This window comes from Grammomys surdaster, unplaced genomic scaffold (assembly GCF_004785775.1).
Source record: "Grammomys surdaster isolate TR1022 unplaced genomic scaffold, NIH_TR_1.0 126029, whole genome shotgun sequence".
NCBI classification, from domain to species: domain Eukaryota; kingdom Metazoa; phylum Chordata; class Mammalia; order Rodentia; family Muridae; genus Grammomys; species Grammomys surdaster.
The window spans coordinates 52,592-76,454 of record NW_021620842.1 but is presented as its reverse complement, the minus strand read 5'-3'; the positions used below and the strand labels follow the sequence as shown (position 1 = coordinate 76,454).

Genomic DNA, 23,863 nt, shown 5'->3' with positions numbered 1-23,863 from the left:
CTTCTAGGGGATCACCATCCTTGACCTCACGCTGTAATACAAAACAACAGTGATAAAGATTGCAGGATATTGGTAGAGAGACAGACAGTTTGATCAATAAAATATAATCTAAGACCAAGAAATAAACCCACACACCTATGGACACCTGATCTTTGATAATGAAGCCAAATACATACAATGGAAATAAATGATGCTGGTCTAACTGGCTGTCTATATCTAAAAATAGATCCATATTTATCACATTTCACAAAGCTCAAGTCCAAGTGGATCAAGGAGGTCAATATAAAACATGATACACTGAACTTAATAGAAGAGAAAGTGGGAAAAGAGCCTCAAACTCATTGGCACAAGGGTAAATTTCTTGAACAGAATACCATGGCTCAAGTTATAAGATCAACAATTGATAAATGGGCCCTCATGAAACTGAATCGTTTCTGTAAGGCAAGAAACACCTAGGATAAATTGGCAATCTAGAGACTGGGAAAAAGCCTCACTAAATCTATATCCTATAGAGGGCTATTATTCAATATATACAAATAACTCAAGACGTTAACTCCCCCCAAACCAAATAACCCAGTTAAAATCTGGTATACAAAGCTAAACAAAGATTCACAACAGAGAAATCTTGAATGGCCAAGAAGCACTTAAAGAAATATTCAAAGTCCTTAGTTATCATGAAAATGCAAATCAAAATGACCCTGAGATTTCACCTTACATCAATTAGAATGGCTAAAATCAAAAACTAAAATGACAGCACATGCTGGCAAGGACATAGAGAAAGATGGACACTCTTCCAGTTGCAGACTGGTACAACCACTCTAGAAATCAGTCTGGGATTTCCCAGAATATTGGAAATAGTTCTACATGAAGACCCAGTTACATCACTCTTGGGCATATACCAAAGATGCTCCACTCTACCACAAGACATGTGTTCCACTATGTTCATTGCAGCCTGGTTTGTAATAGCTAGAAGCTGGAAACAACCAAGATGTGGTTCATTTACACAATGAAATACTATACAACTATTAAAAACAAGGATATCATGAATTTTGCAGGCAAATAGATAGACTAGAAAATATCATCCTGAGTGACCCAGACCCGAAAAGAAATACAGAATATCTAAGATACAACCTACAGACTGTAACAAGTATAACAAGCAAAAGGACCAAGAGAGAATACTTCAATCCCATTTACAAGGGAGAAGAAAATATTCATGAGAGGCAGAGGAAAGTCAGAACCTGGGTGGCAGGGGGGAAGGGAAGCATAAAAGGATCAGGTATGGGGGGGGGTACAGCAGAGAAGCCCAGAGGAAGGACCAGCAGAATGAAAGGAAATATGCAGCCTCAGAGAGTGGGAAATGGGGGGTAGCCCTCTACAATAAACTAGAGACCTCGGTGGTGAGAGACTCTCAGGACTCAACGGGGGTGACCTTAACCAAAATGTCCAACAATGTGGAGAAGGAACTCAAAGAATCTACCTCCAGTAGATATACAGGGCCTCACTTGGTGGGATAGAGTTACTAACCCATAGTCAAAATTTCTGTTCCAGAACTATTCATATCTAAAAGAACTACAGGGTCAAAAATGGAGAAGAAACTGAAGACAGGAGCCTAGCATGGCTGTCCTCAGAGAGGTTCTACCTGCAGCTGGCTGATATAGACACAGATACTGACACCCAACCATTGGACTGAAGTTGGGGCCCCCTATAGTTGAATTAGGGGAAAGTTTAAAGATCCTGAAGGGGAGGATGACCCTATAGAAGATCAGCAGTTGCAACTAACTTTGATCCCAGGGAGCCTCAGAGACTGAGCCACCAACCAAGAGCATACATGTGTTGGTCTGAGGCTCCTGGCAAATATATAGCAGCAGACTGCCTGGTCTGGCCTCAGTGGGAGAAGAGGTGTCTAACTGTTGGAAGACTTGAGGCCCCAGAGAAGGGGGAGGTATGGCTGGGGAGCACGTTCTCAAGGCAAGAGGGAGAAGGAATGGTATGAGGAACTGTGGAATGGGGGACCAGGAAGGGGAGAGGGAACTCAAAGAGTCCACCTCCAGTAGATAGAGATAATGCCTAAAGTAGAGGGACAGGGTTACTAAATGAAATGTCAACAAAATAAATTTTAATAAAAGAATAGGGAATGGCAACACCATAGGAAGAACAATAGTCTCTACTAACCCAAATCCCTGGTAGCTACCACAGACTTTGGTTGGTAGCACCAACCAAACAGTATGGTCTGGTCTGAGTACCCCGGCCAAACAAACACACATACACCCACATATGTAGCAGAGGATTGCCTTGTCTGGCCTCAGTGTGAAAGGATGTGCCTAATAGTGTAAGGACTTGCACCAGGGAAGAGGGATGCAGGGGTGGTGGTGGTGTATGTTGCACACCCTTAAGATGAAGAAATGCGGAAGGGGGGACCAAGGGGGCAATGTCTTGGATGTAAATAAAGTAATAAAAAAGAGTGAATTTCTTCAGAATAGGCATGATAAGACCTTAATATACACCTTTAATCTTTTAATATACGCTTAATGCTTTAAAGTAACGGTTATAATTATTTTCATTAGTTTTCATTGGTTCTTTTCATCAGAAGCTTCCAGTTTATAATCTTTCAGTGTTGTATACATAAGGAACACATTCCCTATTTCTCCAAGCCATATAATTTATAGATGAGGAACTTATTTAGGTATGCTACTGTGCAAGGCTACAACTAGAGAAAGTATCCAAATCAAAATGCAGATCTGTTTGTATTACATCCACACCCTGTCCACCATCATAACACTTAGCTCTCACCATTGGCCCTGCACTGGAAGCTAAGGACAACTTTTGGCATTCTATACTGATCCAACTTTATCTTACTCAGCTCTCTAATATGAACAATTTATACTTTCACAAATCCACTCAATGCTATTTCTCTACATACATTTTCTTTTTTCTTTTTTTGCAAAGATATCATAGTATCTTGTTAAACAGCAGGTCCTGACTCAGTAGGTTTGGGACAGTAACTAAAACTCTGACTCTTTATAGTATTCCCAGGTGATGTGAGTGCTACTCATGTGATCATGAATGCATACTTTTCCTATGTGCCTCTGATTTTGCTCTTGGCAAAATACACAGCACTCTTCCAAGGGCCACTCATACCACCATCTCTTCTGTATTATCCCAGTTTTCCATTTTAAGATTAGTTCATTAAGAATATTTCTTATTATTCTTAGAAAAATACAGCTGGCTTGATTATCTTAGAAATATTCTTTCTCTTGTTCAACAAAGTAAAGTAGAAAGGCTGAGGCCAGGTTAGTGACACACAAAGACAACTTTAGCAAAGAGTTCTGGAAGATGCAGTAGGCACCTAGCTTTGGATGTGGGAATTTGAAGCATCCTTGACCGCAAGCCCTTGCTTCTTTAACATATCAATTGCTCTTGCCTTTTTCCTTATGTAGTGCTATAGTTGCAGTTACCAACTATGGTTATTTTAATAGAAGGAGACCTACACATTCAAATACTTGATTTCATGTTGTAGAAACTGTTTGGAAAGGATTAGGAGGTGTGGCCTTGTTACAAGAGTTGTCTCATTAGGTAGAGGCTTTGAGGTTTCAAAAGTCCATACCATTCCCAATTTCTCTCTGCCTTGTAGCTGTGTCTCAGTAAGTTAAGCTCACACCTGATATAAGTTTTTAGCCACTATTCCAGTCCCATGTTTGTTTGCCTGATGTAACTGGCCCACCATGATGGTCACGTACTCATCCTCCAAAACTGTAAGCTCCAGTAAACTCTTCATATAAGCGTCCTTGCTTGTAGTGTTTCTTCACAGCAACAGAAAAGTAACTAAGACACTAACAATGCATCTGGTCTAAACTATAATTGTGCATATGCATATATACACATATATACATATGTGTTGATATTAATAACTCTGATTAATGATGTCTACCAAGTGAATCTCAAATATACATGTACCTATTTTCCATCACAAGGAGTGGTGATAAGTGGAGACCTAAATAAATGGTATCATCTTTCAAAATGAAGTTTTCAGAGATCCTTTATCCAAATTAGTTTAAATGCTATTTTTAAAATAAGTATCCATAGATATAATAGTTTACTAACTGGAATACTGTATCTAAGATGGAGTCTAAGAAAAAAATTGCTTTTTTAAAGACAGAGACTCACTATAGCACAGGCTAGACTTAAATGTATGATATATATATATACTTCCCACATGTTATGATCATTGACATGGTTTACTATGCAAGCCACTATAGATCTAAATTTAAAATAGAATAGACTTTCAAACAATGCCATTCCATTTTGCAAAACTGCACTTATTTTGAGTTCTATATGTTTGTAAGACTAATACATTGCCATTGAGAGTAGACTTTATTTTGCACATGGTAGTTGCTATATTTAAATTGAGATTAATCATATTCCAGTGACTTTTTTTTTCTCATAGAAGAACAGGAAACCTTAAAGCATTTATGATGACCTTCAGAGATGAGGTTAAACTCATTTCTTAGCCTACAATCTTAGCATGACTCTAATGATGGGAGCTGATGTGCAATTTGACCTTTGTCCTCCTCTTCTGAACTCAGGACCACTGTAAAGAACTCTCCTATCTTTACCCTTTGTTTGTTATTTATATTTAGTGTTATTCAGCTAAGGCAGACTCAATCAGCATTAGTCCCTAGTGATTAATAAACTAATGAGGTGATAAGTAATGAGTTTACTTTCTCCTCACTGAAAACCAGTCAAAAAAAATTCAAATCTATATGGTAGTTAATAAGAAAAAAAAAACTTCCTAAAGTGTTTCTCTGATATTTCTATGTAAAGGTCTTACTCTCATTACCAGAGATGAGTACACCACTTAAATATCTCCTTCATGGCTATTAAAACACAGTCTAGTCAATTCATGCCTAGGGAGCTTTAATCACAGACCATCTTCCTGATGAAGGGTAAAGACTCTGAGTGGGCTATCATGTCAATGGCTGAGGTGACTCTGGGAGTTGCTAATGGCAGTAATGCCAGCATGCAGTTCATAGCTACTTTTAGGGAGTGCTTCTGATCTAAATGATCATTAGCCTAGCTTCCCATGGAATATTTCTTGAGAATTTCTTTATTTAAGTGAGGCGAGCTATTTCATTCAATGGATACAAGTAAATTTGCAGGAGCTGTGTGAATTTTTTGCTGATGAAGAGTGGAGTGATGGCTTATTGATCAGCTGAGAGATTATATTTTTAACTTCCATGACCTATCACATCTTTGTAAATAAAAAATTAAAGCAAGGTCAGGACAAAAATATACAGAAAAATAATGAAGACTTAATATGTTAACAATCAAGAGCAGTGAAGATTTTGGTTGGTAAAAACTGATCCTTAAATAGTCTTCATTTTCCTTCTTCTCATGGCCACAACTCTATTTCCATTCTCAAGTTCGAAATAAGAAGACATTGGAGCTGCTTTAAAGGCTATTGAATCATTTAACAAGAGGGGCTACATTAGTAGAAGAACAGTGATAGGGTGAGAAGTAGGGCTTTAAGAAAATAAGACAAGAGTCACTCCAATCTTAGTTTCCCAGAATGCTTGAGGGATAAACAGAACACATTACTTAGCCCATTTGCAACGAAAAAAAAATCCATCTCTTTGTCTTTTACCATTGTGATGGATTTTGTTTGCTCTGCCCAGGAAGTGGCACTATTAGAAGGTATGGCCCAGTAGGAGTAGTTGTGTCACTGTGGGTGACAGCTATGACTCTCATCCTGACTGCCTAGAAGCCAGTATTCTGCTAGTAGCTATCAGATGAATATGTACAACTCTCAGCTCCTCCTACACCATGCCTGTCTGGCTGCTGCCATGTTCACTGCCTTGATGATAACGGACTGAACCTCTGAACTTGTAAGCCAGCCCCAATTAGATGTTTTTCTTATAAGTGTTGCTTTGGTCATGGGGTCTGTTCACAGCAGCCAAACCCTAAGATACTAAATAACACAAAGATGTTAGAATATGCAAACTGAAGCATGGAGAGTAACAGTGGACCCAATTTTGATGGCTTGCTTATCCAGCATATAACTAGGAAGCTATTCAGAAAGTAGGTAGCATGATACTATGGTTGAGGACAGACTGAGAAATGAAATTTAGTGAGATTCTGTCTCAAAATGAAAAATAAACGTCTAGTATGTAGCTCAATGTTAGAGCACTCTTTAGTATGCATGAGAGCCTGGATTAAATCACCAATTCTGGGGAAGGGACACATAAAAGGAAAGGAAGAATGAAATACAAATGAGAGAGAGAGAGAGAGAGAGAGAGACAGAGAGAGACAGAGAGAGACAGAGAGAGAGACAGAGAGAGAGACAGAGAGAAACGAACACACAAAGAGACACAGAGAGACAGAGAGACAAGGGAGACAGAGAAAAGTGTGAGAAACTTAATTTCTTAGTTAAAAAGTTAGGAAGGCTATGTAGATAGATTGCCATGGGCCTCCTGCTCCACATTCTTAGGATACAGCATGTCTGGGATTTGTGAGCTCTCCGGACACTCAACAGTAGAGTTCATAGAAATTTCTGACTGTATGTGACAGGACAGACTGTTAAACTTGATAGAGAAAGGCTACCTTGAACAACTGCATTTGGACCTGATGCAGCAAAGACCAAGAAAAGGTATGGGAGAGAGCAGTGTTTTATGACTTCCAGTAAGCAAATCAGTAGAAATTCTCCTAAAGGAATCTGGGAAGTTCAGCAAACCCTCAACCCTCTACTTCTGAGAACAATTACAAGATTGTAGTGGTATATTTAAATTACACTGTAACAAATACAATACAAGAGCAAAGATGCTCATTTAGTAGTGTTTTTAGAACAGGTTTCACCATGAGGCTCATTTGTTTTAGAATACTAAAAATGAACAGCTTTGGATCCCATTTAACAAATGTCACAGTATCCAAACACTCTCTCGCTCTTCTCTCTCTCCCTCCCTTCTTCTCTCTCTCTCTTCTCTCTCTCTCTCCCTCCTTCTTCTCTCTCTCTCTTCTCTCTCTCTCTCCCTCCTTCTTTCTCTCTCTCTCTCCTCTCCCCCATCTCATACACACACACACACACACACACACACACACACACACACACACACACACCAATAATTCACAGTCTTTGAGGACTCTCAGATTTTATGATATTAATTAGTTTGAAAACAGGCCCACTTCTGGTAATCTTAACACTATGTACAGTGAATGGTGATTCAATAAGTAGAGAGTTTTCAATCCTTGGGAAGCATCACATTCAGAAATCTACTACATATTGGCTAGCAAGAGGCTCAGCAGGAAAGGAGCCTGGATTCTCAGAATCCAATACAGTAGGAGAGAACTGACTCCTGCAACTTTTCTTCAGACTTCCCCGTATGCACACTCACATATAACATACCCATAGAATAAATAAAGCACAATAAAATTTGACTTATTTCTGATGATATCTTTTACAGTGAAGATTCTTACCATGAATAAATTTATTTGAACCTATTTGAAACATTTAGAATCTTACTGAGTCAGAATATTTCATGAAAAAGAAAGAGAGAAAGAAGAATATCACTCAATTTACCTCTAATAAATGTAAAACAATACCAATAAAATGCAGTGACTATATTAATTTAATTGTCTATTAATACAATTTGTATCAGATTTGGAATTGTGTTTCAATAAAAAGTGCTGATGTTATTTTTCTAGTCAAGACAAAGGCATGCGTACATTGGAAGTTCTGTCACATAAAGAAAGTGTATTACCTCATATTCCTGGGAAAACTTCAGGTTATCATTTGCTTTCAACCTCTCAATATGATCTGCAAGTTCCAAGATAGGTATTGGAGGATGGCTAGCCATACCTATTAAAAATGAAGAGGAAACACATTTGAATAAAAAAAAAATGAGACTGACCATTCCAAAACACAGTGAATGCTGTAGTTAGAGATGGCCTGAAAACATGTGAGTAGTAAAAATGTTTTATGTGAGAAAGCAGGCAGATAGTCTGGTTACTCAAAGCAGGACATGCTCTAAAGGGAGGATTTTGGAACCAAGTAGATAATTCACCAAGCATATGCCCCAAACTAGCATTCCTAGTGTAGAAGAACATGTTACTGTGCTATGAATCAATAGGTTAGCTCGCGGAGAAAATGGAAAGTCGGGCCTGATGTCAACTTCTGCTTTGAGTAATTACTGTTATGCCATCTCAGACTCCTTCTCCTGCACTGTGTGAAATGGAAATTGTGTGGAATTTAATGGTGTAAAGTCAACCAAAGAACAGACAGTGAAGAAGGCCTGGAAAGGAAGGAGGAGCAGCCTGATAGGAAACATAAAGTGACTTATGTATAAACAAAGAAAACTAACTTGAAAAATGAAGGTTACCGGGGTAACCAGAATCATCTGAACCTGCAAAGGAAATGATGGTATAAATAAAATAAAATAAATAAGTAAACTGAATGGATTTGTTTAAAAAAAATAAAATGAATAGCCTGATACACCTTCATAAAAGACTAATAAAATGCAAGCTTATGCAGGGCTTACCACACAACTTGACACATGAGGATCACTTTAGTATTTCACAAACATGTCAGGTGACCACATTCACATGCAAATATGAACACAGAAAATGACATGCACAACAGCTCATTTGCAATGATAACCAACAACACATTGACACCAAACCAAACTGAACTTCAAAAATGTTTTCACTAGTAGCAGATTGTAGAGGCTGGGGTTGCAGCCTTCTCCTAGCCATTAGTAAATGGCTACACTAATAACACAGTAGTAATTTAACCCCATGTCTTACTCATCAATGCCCAGCAAGCCTACAAGCTACTCCAGGTGTAAACATCTTTGTCCATGTTGGAAAATGAATACAAGAAAATGAGCATATGATTGATGAAAAGACAAGGAAAGTAAAGAAAGCAGAGTGGTGCCCAATACATCTTAGTTCAGTTGGCCAGCTGAAGACACACTGATTTCACAGTGTTTGTTAAAAATAATCTACTGTTAATTTTGATGATTCTTGTGTTTTTCGGATGTTTTCCCCTCTGTTCACATGATTTGATGTTGTCTCATTGAGATTAATTTTGCAAGTGTACCATGAGAGAGAATTGCTGACTCGGATATTAAGAGACACAAATTCCAGCTGGCTTGAGACAGTGAACTAACATGCCCCCAGGGAAGTATCTGAAGTAGAAAATTAGAAGTGGGGAGCTCCAACTGGAAGCTCTGGTGATGCTCTGTTCCCACTGCCACTCTGGAGGGTAACAGGGTGGAAGGATGACCATTAGAACAGCATGACAGGATTACTTAGGGGTATTTTAGAAATGGTGCCTACAAAAAGTCACCCACTAAGGTCCTTTATCTGAAATGCCAAATTATTGGTGGTATAGTAAATTAAGTAAAACAAAACAAAATGAAAACTACTTTGCATCTTCCAGACAATCATCCTGTGGTGTGATCTATGGTGGTTTTGTGTTCATGGGTGTGAAGGTCTACTTCTAGGAGTCAATATCTTGGCAGAGATCCAACCGAAATGAGTTGACTAGATGTAGATTCTCTTTGTCATTGATATAATTGTATACTTGAACTGATAATTTAGAAGTCTTTCTGAAACTTTTTATATAGGTGAAAGTATTGAACTTATTTACATTCTGTGGCGGGAAAAGGTGGGTGACAGCAATCTAGTAATTAAGAAAGAGCTTCTCCAGATGAGGCACTCCCCAGAGAAAAGAATGGTAATACAAAAGCACAGGAGATGTTAGGCTGGGCATGGATCTGGACAAGGAAATGGGCTGATGTGGACATCATTGCAGTGCTTTAACAGAGAAGGTAATAGAGACAAAGATGTTTAGACCTTTTCGAGCGAATCGTGGGAGAGAGTTATTATCATATATGGACTGAGTAGTGGTTTGGCTAGAGAGGGAGGACACAGAGCCAATCAGGGAGGCGTAGGGGACTGAATTACTGCTCAAAGCTGCAAAAGTAAAGCCAGTTGGAGATGGGAAAAGCATTAGTATAACAGCAGAAGTTCACAAGAAACAACACAAGATGTGATCACATATTTACTTCCAACATGTGGTCTCAAAGTACTACGTTGGAAGCTAGCAACAGAGAAATTCAAGCAAATATGTGCTGACTCTTCGTAAACAGCATTTGAAAATGGTTACTTAAAGCTTGACAGTATGCATCATATATACATCATTTCTAGGACAAAAACAGCCATTTCATATACAAGGGCTGAACCTATAAGAAATGCATGGAATACAAAGGAAACATAGCCTCAGGACACAGAATATGAAGTTGCTTTTCTTCTGACATCTACTTCATAGGGACCTGCAATTGAGTATCACAGTGTCTTAATATGTAAGATCAAAGGATGGAAGTAAGTTAATTCTGGAGCATCTCCCTTCCTCACAGCATTATTTCACTACACTGATCAAGATTCTGAAAAGACAAGGGTCTTTTGGGAGTGGTAGCTATAAAACAGTTTTTAAATTGTGGCAGATTTGATTTGAGGTCTGGAGAGCATCATTTATAAAATAGAAAACTATTATGTACTTGAGTTGTCTGCTATTTATGTTTAGGGAAATTTTCTTTAGCTAGGCAAAAGAGTGCATATTCTATATAATGATGTTGCCTTGCTTATCTGTAAAGAAGAATACCAACATGAGTGTGATTTCACATAAAACAGGAGATCAAATTACTCTAATCTGAAGCTTTTTATTTCATATAAGAAAACACTCATCACGGGTGTGATAGGTTGAATGAGACTGGCCCCCTATAGATTCATGTTTAAATGCTTAGTGAGTGGCATTAACAGTTGTGGTCTTGTTGGAGGAAGTGTGTCACTGGGGATGGGCTTCAGGATTTCAAATGCCCAAGCCAGCAAGGCCCCAGTCTCTCTCTCTCTCTCTCTCTCTCTCTCTCTCTCTCTCTCTCTCTCTCTCTCTCTCTCTCTCTCTCTCTCTCCTGCTTGTTGATCCTGATGTAGAACTCTCAGCAACTTCTCCAGCACCATGTCTGCCTGGTTGCTACCATGCTTCTCACCATAATGATATTGGACTAAACCTCTGAACTGTAAGCCAGCCCCAATCAAATGTTTTTCTTTTTAAGTCTTGTCAAGGCCATAGTGTCCCTTCATACTAATAGAAACTCTGAGACAAAGGGTTTACTTCAAAATAATCTCCAAGAAAATTGGTCATTGCCCAGTGCTGAAAAATACATATGATCTAAACCAGATAACAATATTATTGATGAAAATGTAGATGCTTAGAATACTAAGGCTAAGTTTATCTTATTGTAGAATTTGCTCAGGGTTTGTCTAGAAGCCTAGCCATTGTTCACAGTCTAGAAAACAAGTTGTATATGTCACATGTCTGTATGCATGCATGCACATATTTGTGTTTGTGTATGTTCATTCAAAACAATATTTTCATATTTTAAAGTTCCTTTTTCGGAAGTGACACAGCAGTCCAATTAATTTAGAACCTCTTATATTTCAGATGCTGATGTTTTAAGTTCCCTAGCAATAGTTCTTTATCCTATAGGAATTCATGATGAAGACAGCAGGAATCTTGTAATTCCATTGGTTATTACTTTATGCTCAAAAATCTTAGGATTTATGAGAACAAAATAAACTTTTTTACTAGTAATATCCTTATATCCCTATGACACCTGGCTAAAAGGCATTACTTCTTTTTGGATATTATTAGCAGCAAAGAACTTGAAGTATAATTAAGAACTGCTGAGGACATTCCACGATGAGCACCTCATTGGTCTAAAGCTACAAATGTTCAACACAAACACATTGTAAAGGCTTGTTATTGATCCTGAGCAGTCTTCATACTGAGGCCACAGCATCTGTCAGATGTGATGTTAAAATGAAACCTAATTGTGTCTTCACAACAATCAACTCTACTATATAAGATGGAAAAAATAATTACTTTCAATATGGTACATATTTGTGATAATAGTCACAGTGGCTTCCTTGAATGAAGTAAAACTTCAATACTGTGGAAGTTTTATTTGAGATGCATCTTGGAGAAAATTGAGTACAGTGCTTTTATTTTACACACTAGGACTAAAAAGTTCAGGAATTGTACCTGTTCACCTAAATAGTGAATAGCAAAAACATTACTCTGCTCTTTGATATCCTTACCCTGATTCCTGTCTAGAATAGGAGCTGATTTTTCCAGACCAGAGGCAGAATCCAAGGTCTGAGTGATTCAGAATGATACAGCGAGTAACAAAGGAGCATTAGCTATTATACAGTAGCCACTTTACAAAGAAACTATCACCTTTGTTTCTTTGTGAGAACAGATGTCTAGGGCTACCTTTGTTCATGAATTTTTGCTTTTCAAAAAGGACAGGCATACCTTTCTTATCTGAATAGTGACAATAAACGTGAGACTCAGCCCTCAAGTCAGTCCTCATTCAGAATGTGGGGAAGTGGGTGGTGCCTGAGAAGGGAAGTTACTCTGCTCTGTCATTTTTCTGTGCCAAGTGGAAATAGGAGGCTGATTAGGGAAGTTGATCATAAAGCTAAATATCTTGATTAACTATCAAGTGGCAACTTCACACTTTTCAATGTTGCCCACTATTTTCTTGAAATCCATAAAGGTAAGATGTAGAGGGCGTGATAATCTTGTGCTCACAGATAAGCACTAGGAAAGCCAGCAATGTTAAGCACACAGGTTTATCACTTCCACAGAAAGGATGTGTATACCCGATTTTCACCTAGAATGCTGGGAATGCTATTGTTAAAAACCTGTTGACTTTTGCTATCTCTATGGCCAAGCTTCACCCAAGTCTCCCCAAATTTTTTTTCCTGACTCTCCCTTCCTAGATCTTCCTCTTTAGCTCTGTTTCTCAGTCAATAAAACCCATCCTTATGGGAGATTTCACAAGTACTTTACATCCTGGTGACTTTTGCACTAACTCAATCAGAGACTACTTGAGATCCTAGTCCCTTAAGCTATAGAACCCAGCTTCATGACAGAGTAATTTTGCAAAAGAGTTTCCATGGAGTCATGCCTTAAGCTTTCTTGTGCATTGGGATTGAGATAATTGTTACCAGAAAACGTTTTTCCAAAACTTCACTGAACTTAGATATGTCCAAAATAAACAGTCCTGTGCTGAACAGAGTTTCCTTTTTGCCTCTCATGTTCATTTCTCTGCTGGCCGTAGAGGTTTCTGGGATCCCTGCAGTAAGAAGCTGCACTTTTTTCTTTTTCTTTCTTTTTTTTTTGGGGGGGGGCTTCTAAATTGTGACCTCTTCATAAAATGACAAACTCTTCCCTTTTTATTTCTGTCAATTAAATGAAAGTGCTGACAGGGTCAGACTGCTTCAGTCCAGGTGGTGACAAGTACCCCAAGTTCTGCAGTGACACAATGATCATTAAACCACCACAATCTAAACACAGTGTGATAATTACTGCATCTTAGAACTCTTAGTCTTCAGCCTGGTTCTGAGATGGGGGAAGGTTAAAATACTCAGGCTCAGTCTTACAATGCACACACTGGAGATTCCTTTCTGTCAACACATTCAGAGGTCCTTAAACTATAAACTAATGGTTTAAGTTCAGAATGTGAAAAACTGCAGTGCAACTTAGCAAAACAGTTTTGAGAGTATAGAGGTGCTTTTGCTTTTAAAATATTCTTACACTATACTGTCATTTAGTGCAGACTTCAAATAACTCTACTGCCCATAGAGAAATATTTATCCAAAAGAGGCTCAGCGTTTCTCCTCCCAGCACACCAAATCTAAAATCTCCAATATTTGAATTATCTTGACCTTGATTTGATGCGTGAATGGAAAATTCCACATCAAATTTCACGTGATAGGTAGCAGTAGAAATACAGGCATAGCAAAATATCATATAAACCTGTTTTCTAGCTATGAAACAAAATTAACACTTATACTTGGGTTCCATCTCAAAGATATCTCAGTTCACATATACAAATGTTAAAAAAAAGTTGAGGGTTGTGGCTCAATGCTAGAATACTTACTTAGCATGCAGGAAGATTTAGGTTCAACACCCAGTTTAAAAACAAACAAACAAATAAGACATACATGCACAAAAAGTTCTTGTCTGTTAGAAAAACATACTACATAGCAAAATGTAGGGAAAATTCAATTTTAAAAAATTTTGGTCCCTAGTGTTTTATATATTGAATATTCAACTCACACTTGCTTTATTTACCTTCATAGACATGCTTAATCTGTACATTAAATGCCTGTAGAAACCCTTTCAGTTTGCTGAGGATAGCTTTTGTGGCCAGCATTAATGGCAATACATGATTTTTGCTGTCACAGAATATGTGTGCTTACAATGTCTCAACAGTTTGCTATGATTTGTCTGACAACAATTTATGATAAAAGCACGGGGAACATTTGGTAGGTATGAACTAAGGGGAAGATAATCTGTTTATTAAATCAATGACCTTGTCATAAGTGTATCTGACATAGCAGCCACCAAGAGAAATTCATTCCTTTAAAGAACTGTCACATTTTAACATAATTTGTTTACTACCTCAAATGAGATAAATACAAATACTCTGTTTGGAAATGTGCTTCATAAACTAATGATAAATAAGGCATAAAGAGAACATCGATTTATAACATATAATTACTTTTAGGAAAAACGGCAACAATTTGACTCAATTATGGTCAGTAATATCCTTAATTAAATATTCCCAAAGATGTTTCTCAGGTAAGCATTATTTTTGTAGGATTTCTGAGAATGAGGGATTTAAACAAACTATGTTCCTTTATGTTCAAAATTTACCATTCTAATTCAATGAATCAGAGCTTTACCAATATAAAATACAAGGAATAAATATTTATTGTTAGGTTGTATCCACATATTTACTTAGAATAAGCCATGAAGATTATAAAAATGTACAAATAAATGTGACTTTTACCAGCATTGGTGCAACTACTAACACCCATAGATGAGGGGAGCTCCAGCATGACCTCTCCAAATCAATTTGGCTACTGTGCAGGCAGTCTGCTGCTGATATCACCATCTCTGATACATTAACTTTTTATGAGTTTACGTTTGGTTTTCAGAGACCATCAATCACCCACCAGCCACACTTTTCTTTCAGGCAAAACACACTAAGTTCAGCCCCACAGTGAAAGGAGGCCTTCAGAGGCGAGACCATGGCTTTGCAGTGTTTGTTGCTTTTCTCCATTTCCCTTTGTTGTGTTTGGGTATCTTTGTAAGGGGAGGAGAAAACAAGGGAAGTAGAAGCAGTCAGATGGTGGTGGCTGGACCTGTGTCCCACACTATTTTGCCCTTCCTTTATTTTTCCTCTCTACTGGACCGAATACAGACTTCTCTCAAAACAGTCAACTCAATTTGCATTGCTTGGAAGATGCACAAATATGAACACACATCTGTCTTTTTTTCTTTATTCTACTAGCTTTTTACAGTGTATTTTATCTTACTTTTCCCCTTTTCTAGTGACTATGGGACAGAGAGGGAAAATTATCAGCAAACAAATTTTACCATATTAAAAAAAATCTGCAATTGGTTATCTTTATCAGAATGATATATGCCTTTGTTATCCCACTCCCTGGCATCTGACATGCAGAAATTGAGACAATGGTGTGAAAAGATCTACAAGACACAAAAGGCAGGTTACACAAACAGGATGGGCCTAATGCACGTTGAAATCTGCAGAACAGCATGAAATCAACACTGTGAACTGCCAAAAAGGAGAAAAAATTTCATACTCTAACTTGGAAAGGCTCCTATTGACATCGCAAAGTTAAGCCAGAAAACAGTATGTATGGTCCACTATCTACACACATCCTGCATATTCTGAAGTTCAGAAAGGCATGTGCAGAGCCTTAGATAGCAGATACACAGGTAAGATCAAAGTAATGATTAAAAACCTTTTCTTCTTATTTTATATTTGATTAAAAGAAGAACTGAAATTCATGAGATAAAATATATTCTTATTTGAGAATACCTTTGTTTGACTTAAATTATCAAAATGTTCAGACATATAAAAATTTAAATAGTAACACTAAACAGTAGTTTAGGCAGGATTTAAAAATTTCTGAATTTCCCTCCATTAGAAATACATATTGCTTTTGTAAATATTCAAGGTATACTGGGAATGTAGGATACAGAATTTACAGTGAAGGAAAAAAGCAATATTTCTTTGCAGTGCAGGCTAACAGACACAGTTCAGTTTTGCCTAACTCACAGCCTACCTGCCATTGACCCCTAATTCATACAGTATTTCTTCTAGGAAAAGACATACAAGGCTTACAAAAAGTATACAGTTTTAGTAACTAACTTATTTATATTGTGTGTATGTGTGCATGTGTAGGTTCACTCCTATGGGTCCTGGCAGTGGAACTCAGGTTGTATGGCTTGGATGAACAAGCCTCTACCTGTTGAGACATCTAAGTAGACCTAAAGTTTCTTTTAAAGGCTTCATTTATAAATGAATCTATCCCCCTTTTCCGCAGAACTTAAAGATTTGCAAAAGTTACCAAGGGGTTAATAATTGTAATATATAAATCTGTCAGTTCTTTTCTCTTTAACTCTTCCTGCCCAGCTTATTCTGCTGAGGGCAAGAGATTAACATACCTCTCTATTCGGGTTTCATTTTAATTCTATAAAGTTACTACTGGTGTTAGAAAGATGTCGTCTAACTGCTCAGCTAAGCACACCAATAACTGAGGACCCACTGATGTAATCGCTAATTAACTTATAACTATCTTAAAGAATTAAGTAGCCTAGGTTCTTTCAAATATATTGTGTCTCTACACTGCACTTTGAATTTTAAGACATAAATACACAGCCATGAATGATACTGGCAAACATGAAAGCCTACATTCAGTTCCCATCGTCAGGATCACCCTGGCTTTCTTAGATGCTTGAGTACAACTTTCACACTAGGACTAGATTTCTGTCCAAAATTGTACAAGTACACAAAATTCTGTGTAGCTGAACATCAGTGGACAAAATTCTGAGTTCTTTATGATCAAAATTTGTCTGTGGTACTGCTAAACTGTCAGAATTATGTCATGTGACAATTGAAACATCTGCCAAAATTAAAACAAAAATCTGACTTCTTAACTGAAGACTTCCTCATGAGAATAAATAACTTAAAATCTAACTTACCTTTCACTCACAAAAAAAAACCTTTTTAAAGTAAATTAAAATAAAATCAGATGGCTTAAAAATGAACTTTCCTCTATTCTCTTCAGCTGATGAGTGTTACATGGTAGTATTTGCTTGCTACTTTATCATTTTTAATAGTCTGTCACATGTGACATCACCTGTTCTCTTGGGGATGTCCTTGGTATATAAATCATAGTTTTCTTATTTCACTGAATGTTTTATTTTAGGAGTGAAGGCATGGGTTATTAATTTCCCACTTCTGCATGTCATTAATAAGTATCTTCAACTGTTAGTGTTATTTGGGAATAGATAATTACAGATTAATAGGTATGAAACAGATAAAACTTATTTCCCATAATGAATTAAAGAAAATTTAAAGCAAAAAAAAATAAGTAGAATCATAGCAGCAACAAAACCTAGCCAAAGTTATCATCACATTTATCGTCACTTTAAGTCATCATCTGAGAAATTTATTGCTTTTTCAATAAGAGGAGAGGAAGAAAAGCATAGATAGTTAATAGCACCACCTTTGGCTTTTACACTTTGGCATGTTACTAAGGCAGTCACTGGTGCAAATTCACACTGACTGAAGGAAATGTCCATATCACTAAATATTAAACTTTAACACTTCAGTTAATTTCATTTGTAAATGGTCAATTTTTTAGGACATAAGCCCTATGCAGCTTAGGAGAAAATGAGTTCATTTCAGAAACAATTCAAGCTTAACTAAATTTGTCCTTCAAGCAAAAGCACAATACAAGGCTTCCTGCATGAGATGTGTGTTGGATGGGGCAGGACTATCTCTTCTGTTCTGTTATTTTCCTTTAGTACATTTTGTTTCTTCCTCTTTATCACATTTTCCCACTTTACACCACTCTCTGTTCAGTAATAAGGGTACTCTAGTTAAATGAGTTTTTAAATATACAAATGATACTTCAACTGGAACCCATGACAATTTTAATTTAGTACACTTTCTCCATAAGTGGATCTGGCAGTCCCATATGAATTAAGAAAATACATTCTTAAGAGAACTTTTGGTTTTGTCACATTTGTGCAAAGCATCTGCAGAAGTGAAAGACACTTGAAGATTGGGTCTTTTGGGAGAGGCATAGCTGTTTTCTTGCTTATTCATCACCTGTACCTGTTAATCATCCTTGACAAATGGCTTCCTCTCATGCTATGTTCTTCTGAGGGACTGCTGTCAGGGTACATAAAGAGTGAGGTAACACTCACATGTGCTTCTCTTGTTGGTATCTATTTGCCCACTTATTCAATGATATACTGTGATTCTGTGTCTGCTAGAAGTCGAAGTTTGCTTTCAGTACAGATCACATTTCACACGAAGCTGTGTATAGCAGCATCAGAGAGGAATCTCTTTCCTCAATGGATTACTGGGGATAAGGAATATGATCTAAGGAAAACATTGCCCTACAAAACTGTTTTTAGGGCCCTCTATGGATTCAAGTTAGGTGACAGACAAAGTACATAAATTGCTGGGTCCATCACAACGATGTTGAATTTATTCAGAAATAGTTTGTATGCTTCCATTTTAAAATGAAGCAAAGCAAAAGTTACCATACCTATTTATTTTATCAAATTGCCTTAAAAGAGTACCAAAGAGAGACTCAACATGCATGCAGAGGATTACAGTGACCCAAGAGGATAACAGATCTGCTCACCCATCCTGGACAAGTTCACAATTTATCTTTATCTGTCATGTAAAAAGTGTATGCAGAAGGGTATTGATTTTATGAACACTTTCACTGCTATTTGTGCTTATGAAGGCATATGCTTGCCTTCAAAAAGGCAAATTTAAAGAATCTTAACCTCATTTAACTCAAAATTTTAAACTACTCAACATTTGTGATGACTATAAAGCTACCTTGAAATGTGGAAAAGCTCTTTCATTTGAAGACTTAGTAGCTACTGTGTTCATCTATATGCAAAAAAATATGTTAAACACAATAAGCCATGCATTCTCACAGTTCAAAGCAATTCACTGAGAATGTGCAGTTTAATACCTACAGTGCATCACACTGGGAGTTACAGCATTCAGACATTAATTAGAAGCAAAAGAACTCTGCCAGCAGTGTGGGGTGTATTACTACAACCAAATTTTAATCCCAAAGACTTTCTAGTTCGATGTTTTGCTCACTGTGGGAAGGTATTACAACAGCACTGCTCAGTGTGATGTTTTTAGTTCTCTCTACCATTTGATATTTGACATTTGATTGACATAAACAGTTTGGTCAGAAGAAAGCAGAGTAGAACTAGTCTTCAAGTAATATTATTACAAAACTACGCCTCATCAGAATAGTGTATTTTCTCTGTTGAAGCACTTAATGTTCTTTATTTTATAAAAAAGTAATTTTATATCTCAATTTATTCAAATGTCTCTATAGCATGAAACCCACATTGTTCAGTGAAATTTAGTACAATTAAAAATTTAAAAGACATGAAATTGTTTATTCCGTCCATCCATTCATCCTTTTCTTTCTCTTCTCTAATTATCTCCCCTGTCTTTCTTTTCTTCCTGTCTTCACTTCCTCCATTCTTCTTTTATGGTACCATAAACATAGATATCAATCATGAAATAAATATCCCAATGAGAACAAATTCCACATCCATCTATTTACTCATGTATTTACTTTATAAGATGAAAAGCCAGTTGTGTACCTCCCATTAAAGTGAGATACTTTTTTAAATACTAGGACAAATGATGCATCTTTCTTGTTCCCATCCCACTTCAGATTTCACAAAGTACTTAAATTCCTCTCTACTGTACATATATGTGTATGCCAACAATATTAAAGCAAACAATTAAGATGGACAAAATAACTCAAAATTGAGTGATATATCATTTCTCAGGACAATGTCAACTGGACTATGACATTGTGACAAGTGAAGTGACCACTTACCTGGTGTTTGAAAGTTAAGGCGCCTCAGCTCTACTGGGTCTGTTGGGTGGTGTGAAGGGACCTCCTTACTGTTTGGTAAACTGCTCTTTCTGGACTCTGACTCTGCCCTTTTCCTGTAGGGGACAAAATCAAGATTTAAGATGTGAGACAAGTAAAACAAACAAAGAACTAACCAATCAACTATTCCTTACATTAGTTTTTCCTCAACACTGGTTTCAATGTTCTTGGACAGCTTTGTGGATAAAGAACTTTGTGACCATGTTCAGGTGTTCTCCTGTTAGCTTATAGTGGCTCCTCAGTCTCACAAGTTTTGCCAATTTGGATGACCTCTTCAGTTTGGGGGACTAAATAATTAATTCAGGTCATCTGCATTTGTGTTTGCAAGGAGCACTGTTAAGGTGTTACTAGACTTGCTCAGAAATCCTGTCTACTAGTAGTATTTGTGGTGAATAGAATTCTATGCCTCTAGAAGACAAAAGTAACATTTTACCATAAGAAAATTGTCTGACCTCAAAGTAAACAACTCATTCTACCTTCCCTGATTCTTTCTCTCTCTTTTTAAAATATGTAACTGATGACTAGATCTATTGCGGTAACTGAAGTAAATGCATGTCTAAACTTTTGTTATCCTAAATGCACAGGAGAGAGTCAGGACCACAAAAGACAAATGTCTCCTCCCTTTCTCACATTCGAAGAAAAATGAAAATAGTGGCTGTATACAGTGGTATTATGTAACAATCCTTATTATTTTGTTAATGGCAATCAATCACAGAAAGACAAGAAAAATTAATTTGGTTTTATAGAATTGCCAATTCTTGTGATGATTATTCAAGACAGTAAGTTTTTCTACCAAGGTGATTCTTCACATAATTCACCTTTTCCCTCTTTCAATGCTGACCTAATTAGATACACTTTCTTAAACTGCCACAATGGAATTTAAACAAAGTTTTAAGTAAGAAATGTGGGATTTTTCCATAAAATTCATCTATCCATTTTCTTCCAAACCCAAACAATTTCTTTTAGAGAGTTAGATGAGAACTCCATGTAGCAAATGGAAGCATTTTTTTCAGATTGCCTTCTTTAAATAATGATACCAGAAGTCTCCATGCTATCATAGAAATTATAGCATCTCATCCTTGCTCAAAGCAAAAACATTCTTCTTTTGGAAAATATGTGGTTCAATGTGTTTATGTATTCTTGTATTTTTTTTTCATATGACTGTGGTATACATGACTAGTAAGCATTGTTCTTGCCATATCTAGATCAGCCAGAAAATCTTTGCTTTATTTTTTACTCATCTTTATAAAATAAAGGGCAGACTGACACAAAGAGGATGTGCACTTGATTAACATAAATTCAATGTACTAGTGAAATATCCTTGATGCAATGCATTTTCTTTGATGAGTCCTATTAAGCACCTTGCTCTTTATGTACCTTGGATTAACCTATCTCAGGACTTTATCTCCCTAACTAAGGGTGTCATGGACAGCTTTAGTAAAGAAGTATTACCAAGTCAAGCCATACTGTCAATCTGAGGAGTATGCTGATTCTAAATTATGCCCAAAATATTGGCACCTCCAGTTACATGGAATAGAAAAACAAAGGAACAGAGGAATTGGAAGATTGGTGAGAGCAATGAAAAAGAAGACAAGGGCTTAGAACACATATGAAAAGAAAGACTGGTTGATCAATTTCAGAGTAGCAAATGTCACTGCAATCATGCAATGGGTATCAGTCTCATAATCTTGAGACTTTTTTTTATTGTTGAAGATGCTACATTTCCATTGCTTAATAAATGTAAAGGAGTCCAGCTAACCAGTTGATCTCAGAGGAAACCCATAGCTTGTCTTTTTATGCCATATATGAGTTCTTTTCCCAGGCTTGGGCCTTTGTGGGAAGTAGGCACACTTGTTTATTGATGCGCCAGACCTAATGACTAAAACCTGCACCTTTCTTCTGTTCCTAAATAACTCTGTTGCTATTTATTCAAGGGTGTAGAAAACAGAATTAGAAATATTTAGGCAAGGAAACTGCATTACTCTTGAGAGAATTATCGAACAGCCTCCTTATCTTTCTGCCAGAGGCCAGGCTGAGTGACATTGGCTATGCTGAGAGAACATTCTCTAAGGAAATTCAGCATTTTTTTGTAGTAGGAAAGTTGGAAATTACACCCATTGTTAGAATAGAAGCTTTAAAAAGATTATAGTAAGGGATTAAAATTACTTACAAATCATACATTCCATGTAATTGTGGTTCATGATGGATAGAAATGGGCTTCAGGACATCTAATAGCTAACTTCTTTTTACTACGACTGCTCAAATGAGATGACCCCCAAGATCAGAGACTGTTTTAGCTTTGTTTCAATGAAAATCAAAGGCATTATTATGGCTGCCTATAACCATTCTATTAGTAGATACTTATTTATTAAAATTGGAGATTTTCAAGCACACAAAGTATGTCTAAGGAAGAGTAGGAAGAAACAGTATTCATTATGATCAGTAACCATTCTAAGTAGTTCATTTTTTTTTAATCTCCGATCCTAAATTATGAAGAGAATGGAATAGTCTATACCCAGCCTAGCATGAATGTGAGCCATAGGAATTTGTGGACAATTTTCCAAGGTTCCATCATTTAATTTTCAATTAAAAAACTACATAGAACAGTGACCAGAAACATTCAAATGTACCTACTACTGTTTTCCTATTAAAGTTATCAAATTCTACATCCAGTTTACTTCTTAAAATGACAAGTATATGCCATACAGAGAAATTGTGTAATTAAGGGAAAACCAAACGATCACATGACATTCCCATTTACATGGCTCCCATTGAGGAAGGATGTCAGAGCAAACTAAATTTGCTTAGAAGATTGTATTCACAGTGTGAAAACGGGTTTTGAATTCAACTCCTTCTATAAAAGCTTTATTCTTAGTACGTAAAGAAAGTTCCGACTTTGCTGTTTTCATGTCCCTAATTACATGCTCAAATCGATCTAATGAGTTTCAGCTACAGACCAATTTCTCATTTCTTTCATGAATGAAAAAGAAGATGATGTCTTAAGTTTCGGTCAGACTCTCTAACACAAGTACAACAGGAAGGAAGTATAAACTGTAAAGTGCCTGCATAGTTACAACGGAACCAGAGAACAAGAAGTAGCTTCAAAGGGCTGTGTTTTTGGGCTGACACAAAAATGTTTGAATTTTTCTGCTGTATTAATGGTTACTCATGGTGTCCACAAAAGAAGACCTTCTCTTAGAATTTTTAACAGTCCTGCCACAAAATTTCATAATGCAGGCCTTCTGGCCAGCACAGGGTGATCTTAGAGAAAGCAACGCAGTTAAGTGTGTGCAAACACCAACTGTGAGAGCTCTTTAAAACATAGGATGCTGTGTCAAAGCTGGGACCTTTAGATTTAGTTGTCTCAGGTGATAATTTGGAAGTTATATTTCTGGAAAATCTTGGGGAATAATGATTCCAGGGTTGCTGTCATAGGTACCACACACCAAAAGCCACTGAGTGTACTGTGGGCAGGACAGCAGTAACCTCTGAGATACTTCTTTTAGATGAATTTTAATCAAGTATTTCCATCAAGAGATATGTGTGCCTTTGCGCAGGTGTGTGTACATGGGTTAAAAAAGAGAGCAGTCTGGGTTCATCATCAAGTATATTTTAGCTATTGTTATTACCATTATTGCTAATCGAGGCTGTGTGACATGGGAGTAATATTGGATTTGGTAAGAGTGTTCACTAAGAGGTACAAACAAACAAACAAAACAAAAGGTCTAAAGGACAATTCACATTTCCAACC

The 23,863-nt window shown here is 36.9% G+C and overlaps 1 protein-coding gene across 1 annotated transcript in view; it reads right to left on the bottom strand.

The window, feature by feature from the left end:
- The window catches only part of Ptprd (protein tyrosine phosphatase receptor type D), a 171,931-nt gene that overhangs the window by 99,166 nt on the left and 48,902 nt on the right, over positions 1 to 23,863 (bottom strand). The window contains exons 12-13 of the mRNA XM_028754605.1: positions 20,056 to 20,168; positions 7,752 to 7,849 (exon numbers count right to left, since the gene is read on the bottom strand). Of these exons, the coding sequence (XP_028610438.1) occupies positions 7,752 to 7,849; positions 20,056 to 20,168 (211 nt within the window). The remainder of the gene's footprint in view (positions 1 to 7,751; positions 7,850 to 20,055; positions 20,169 to 23,863) is intronic.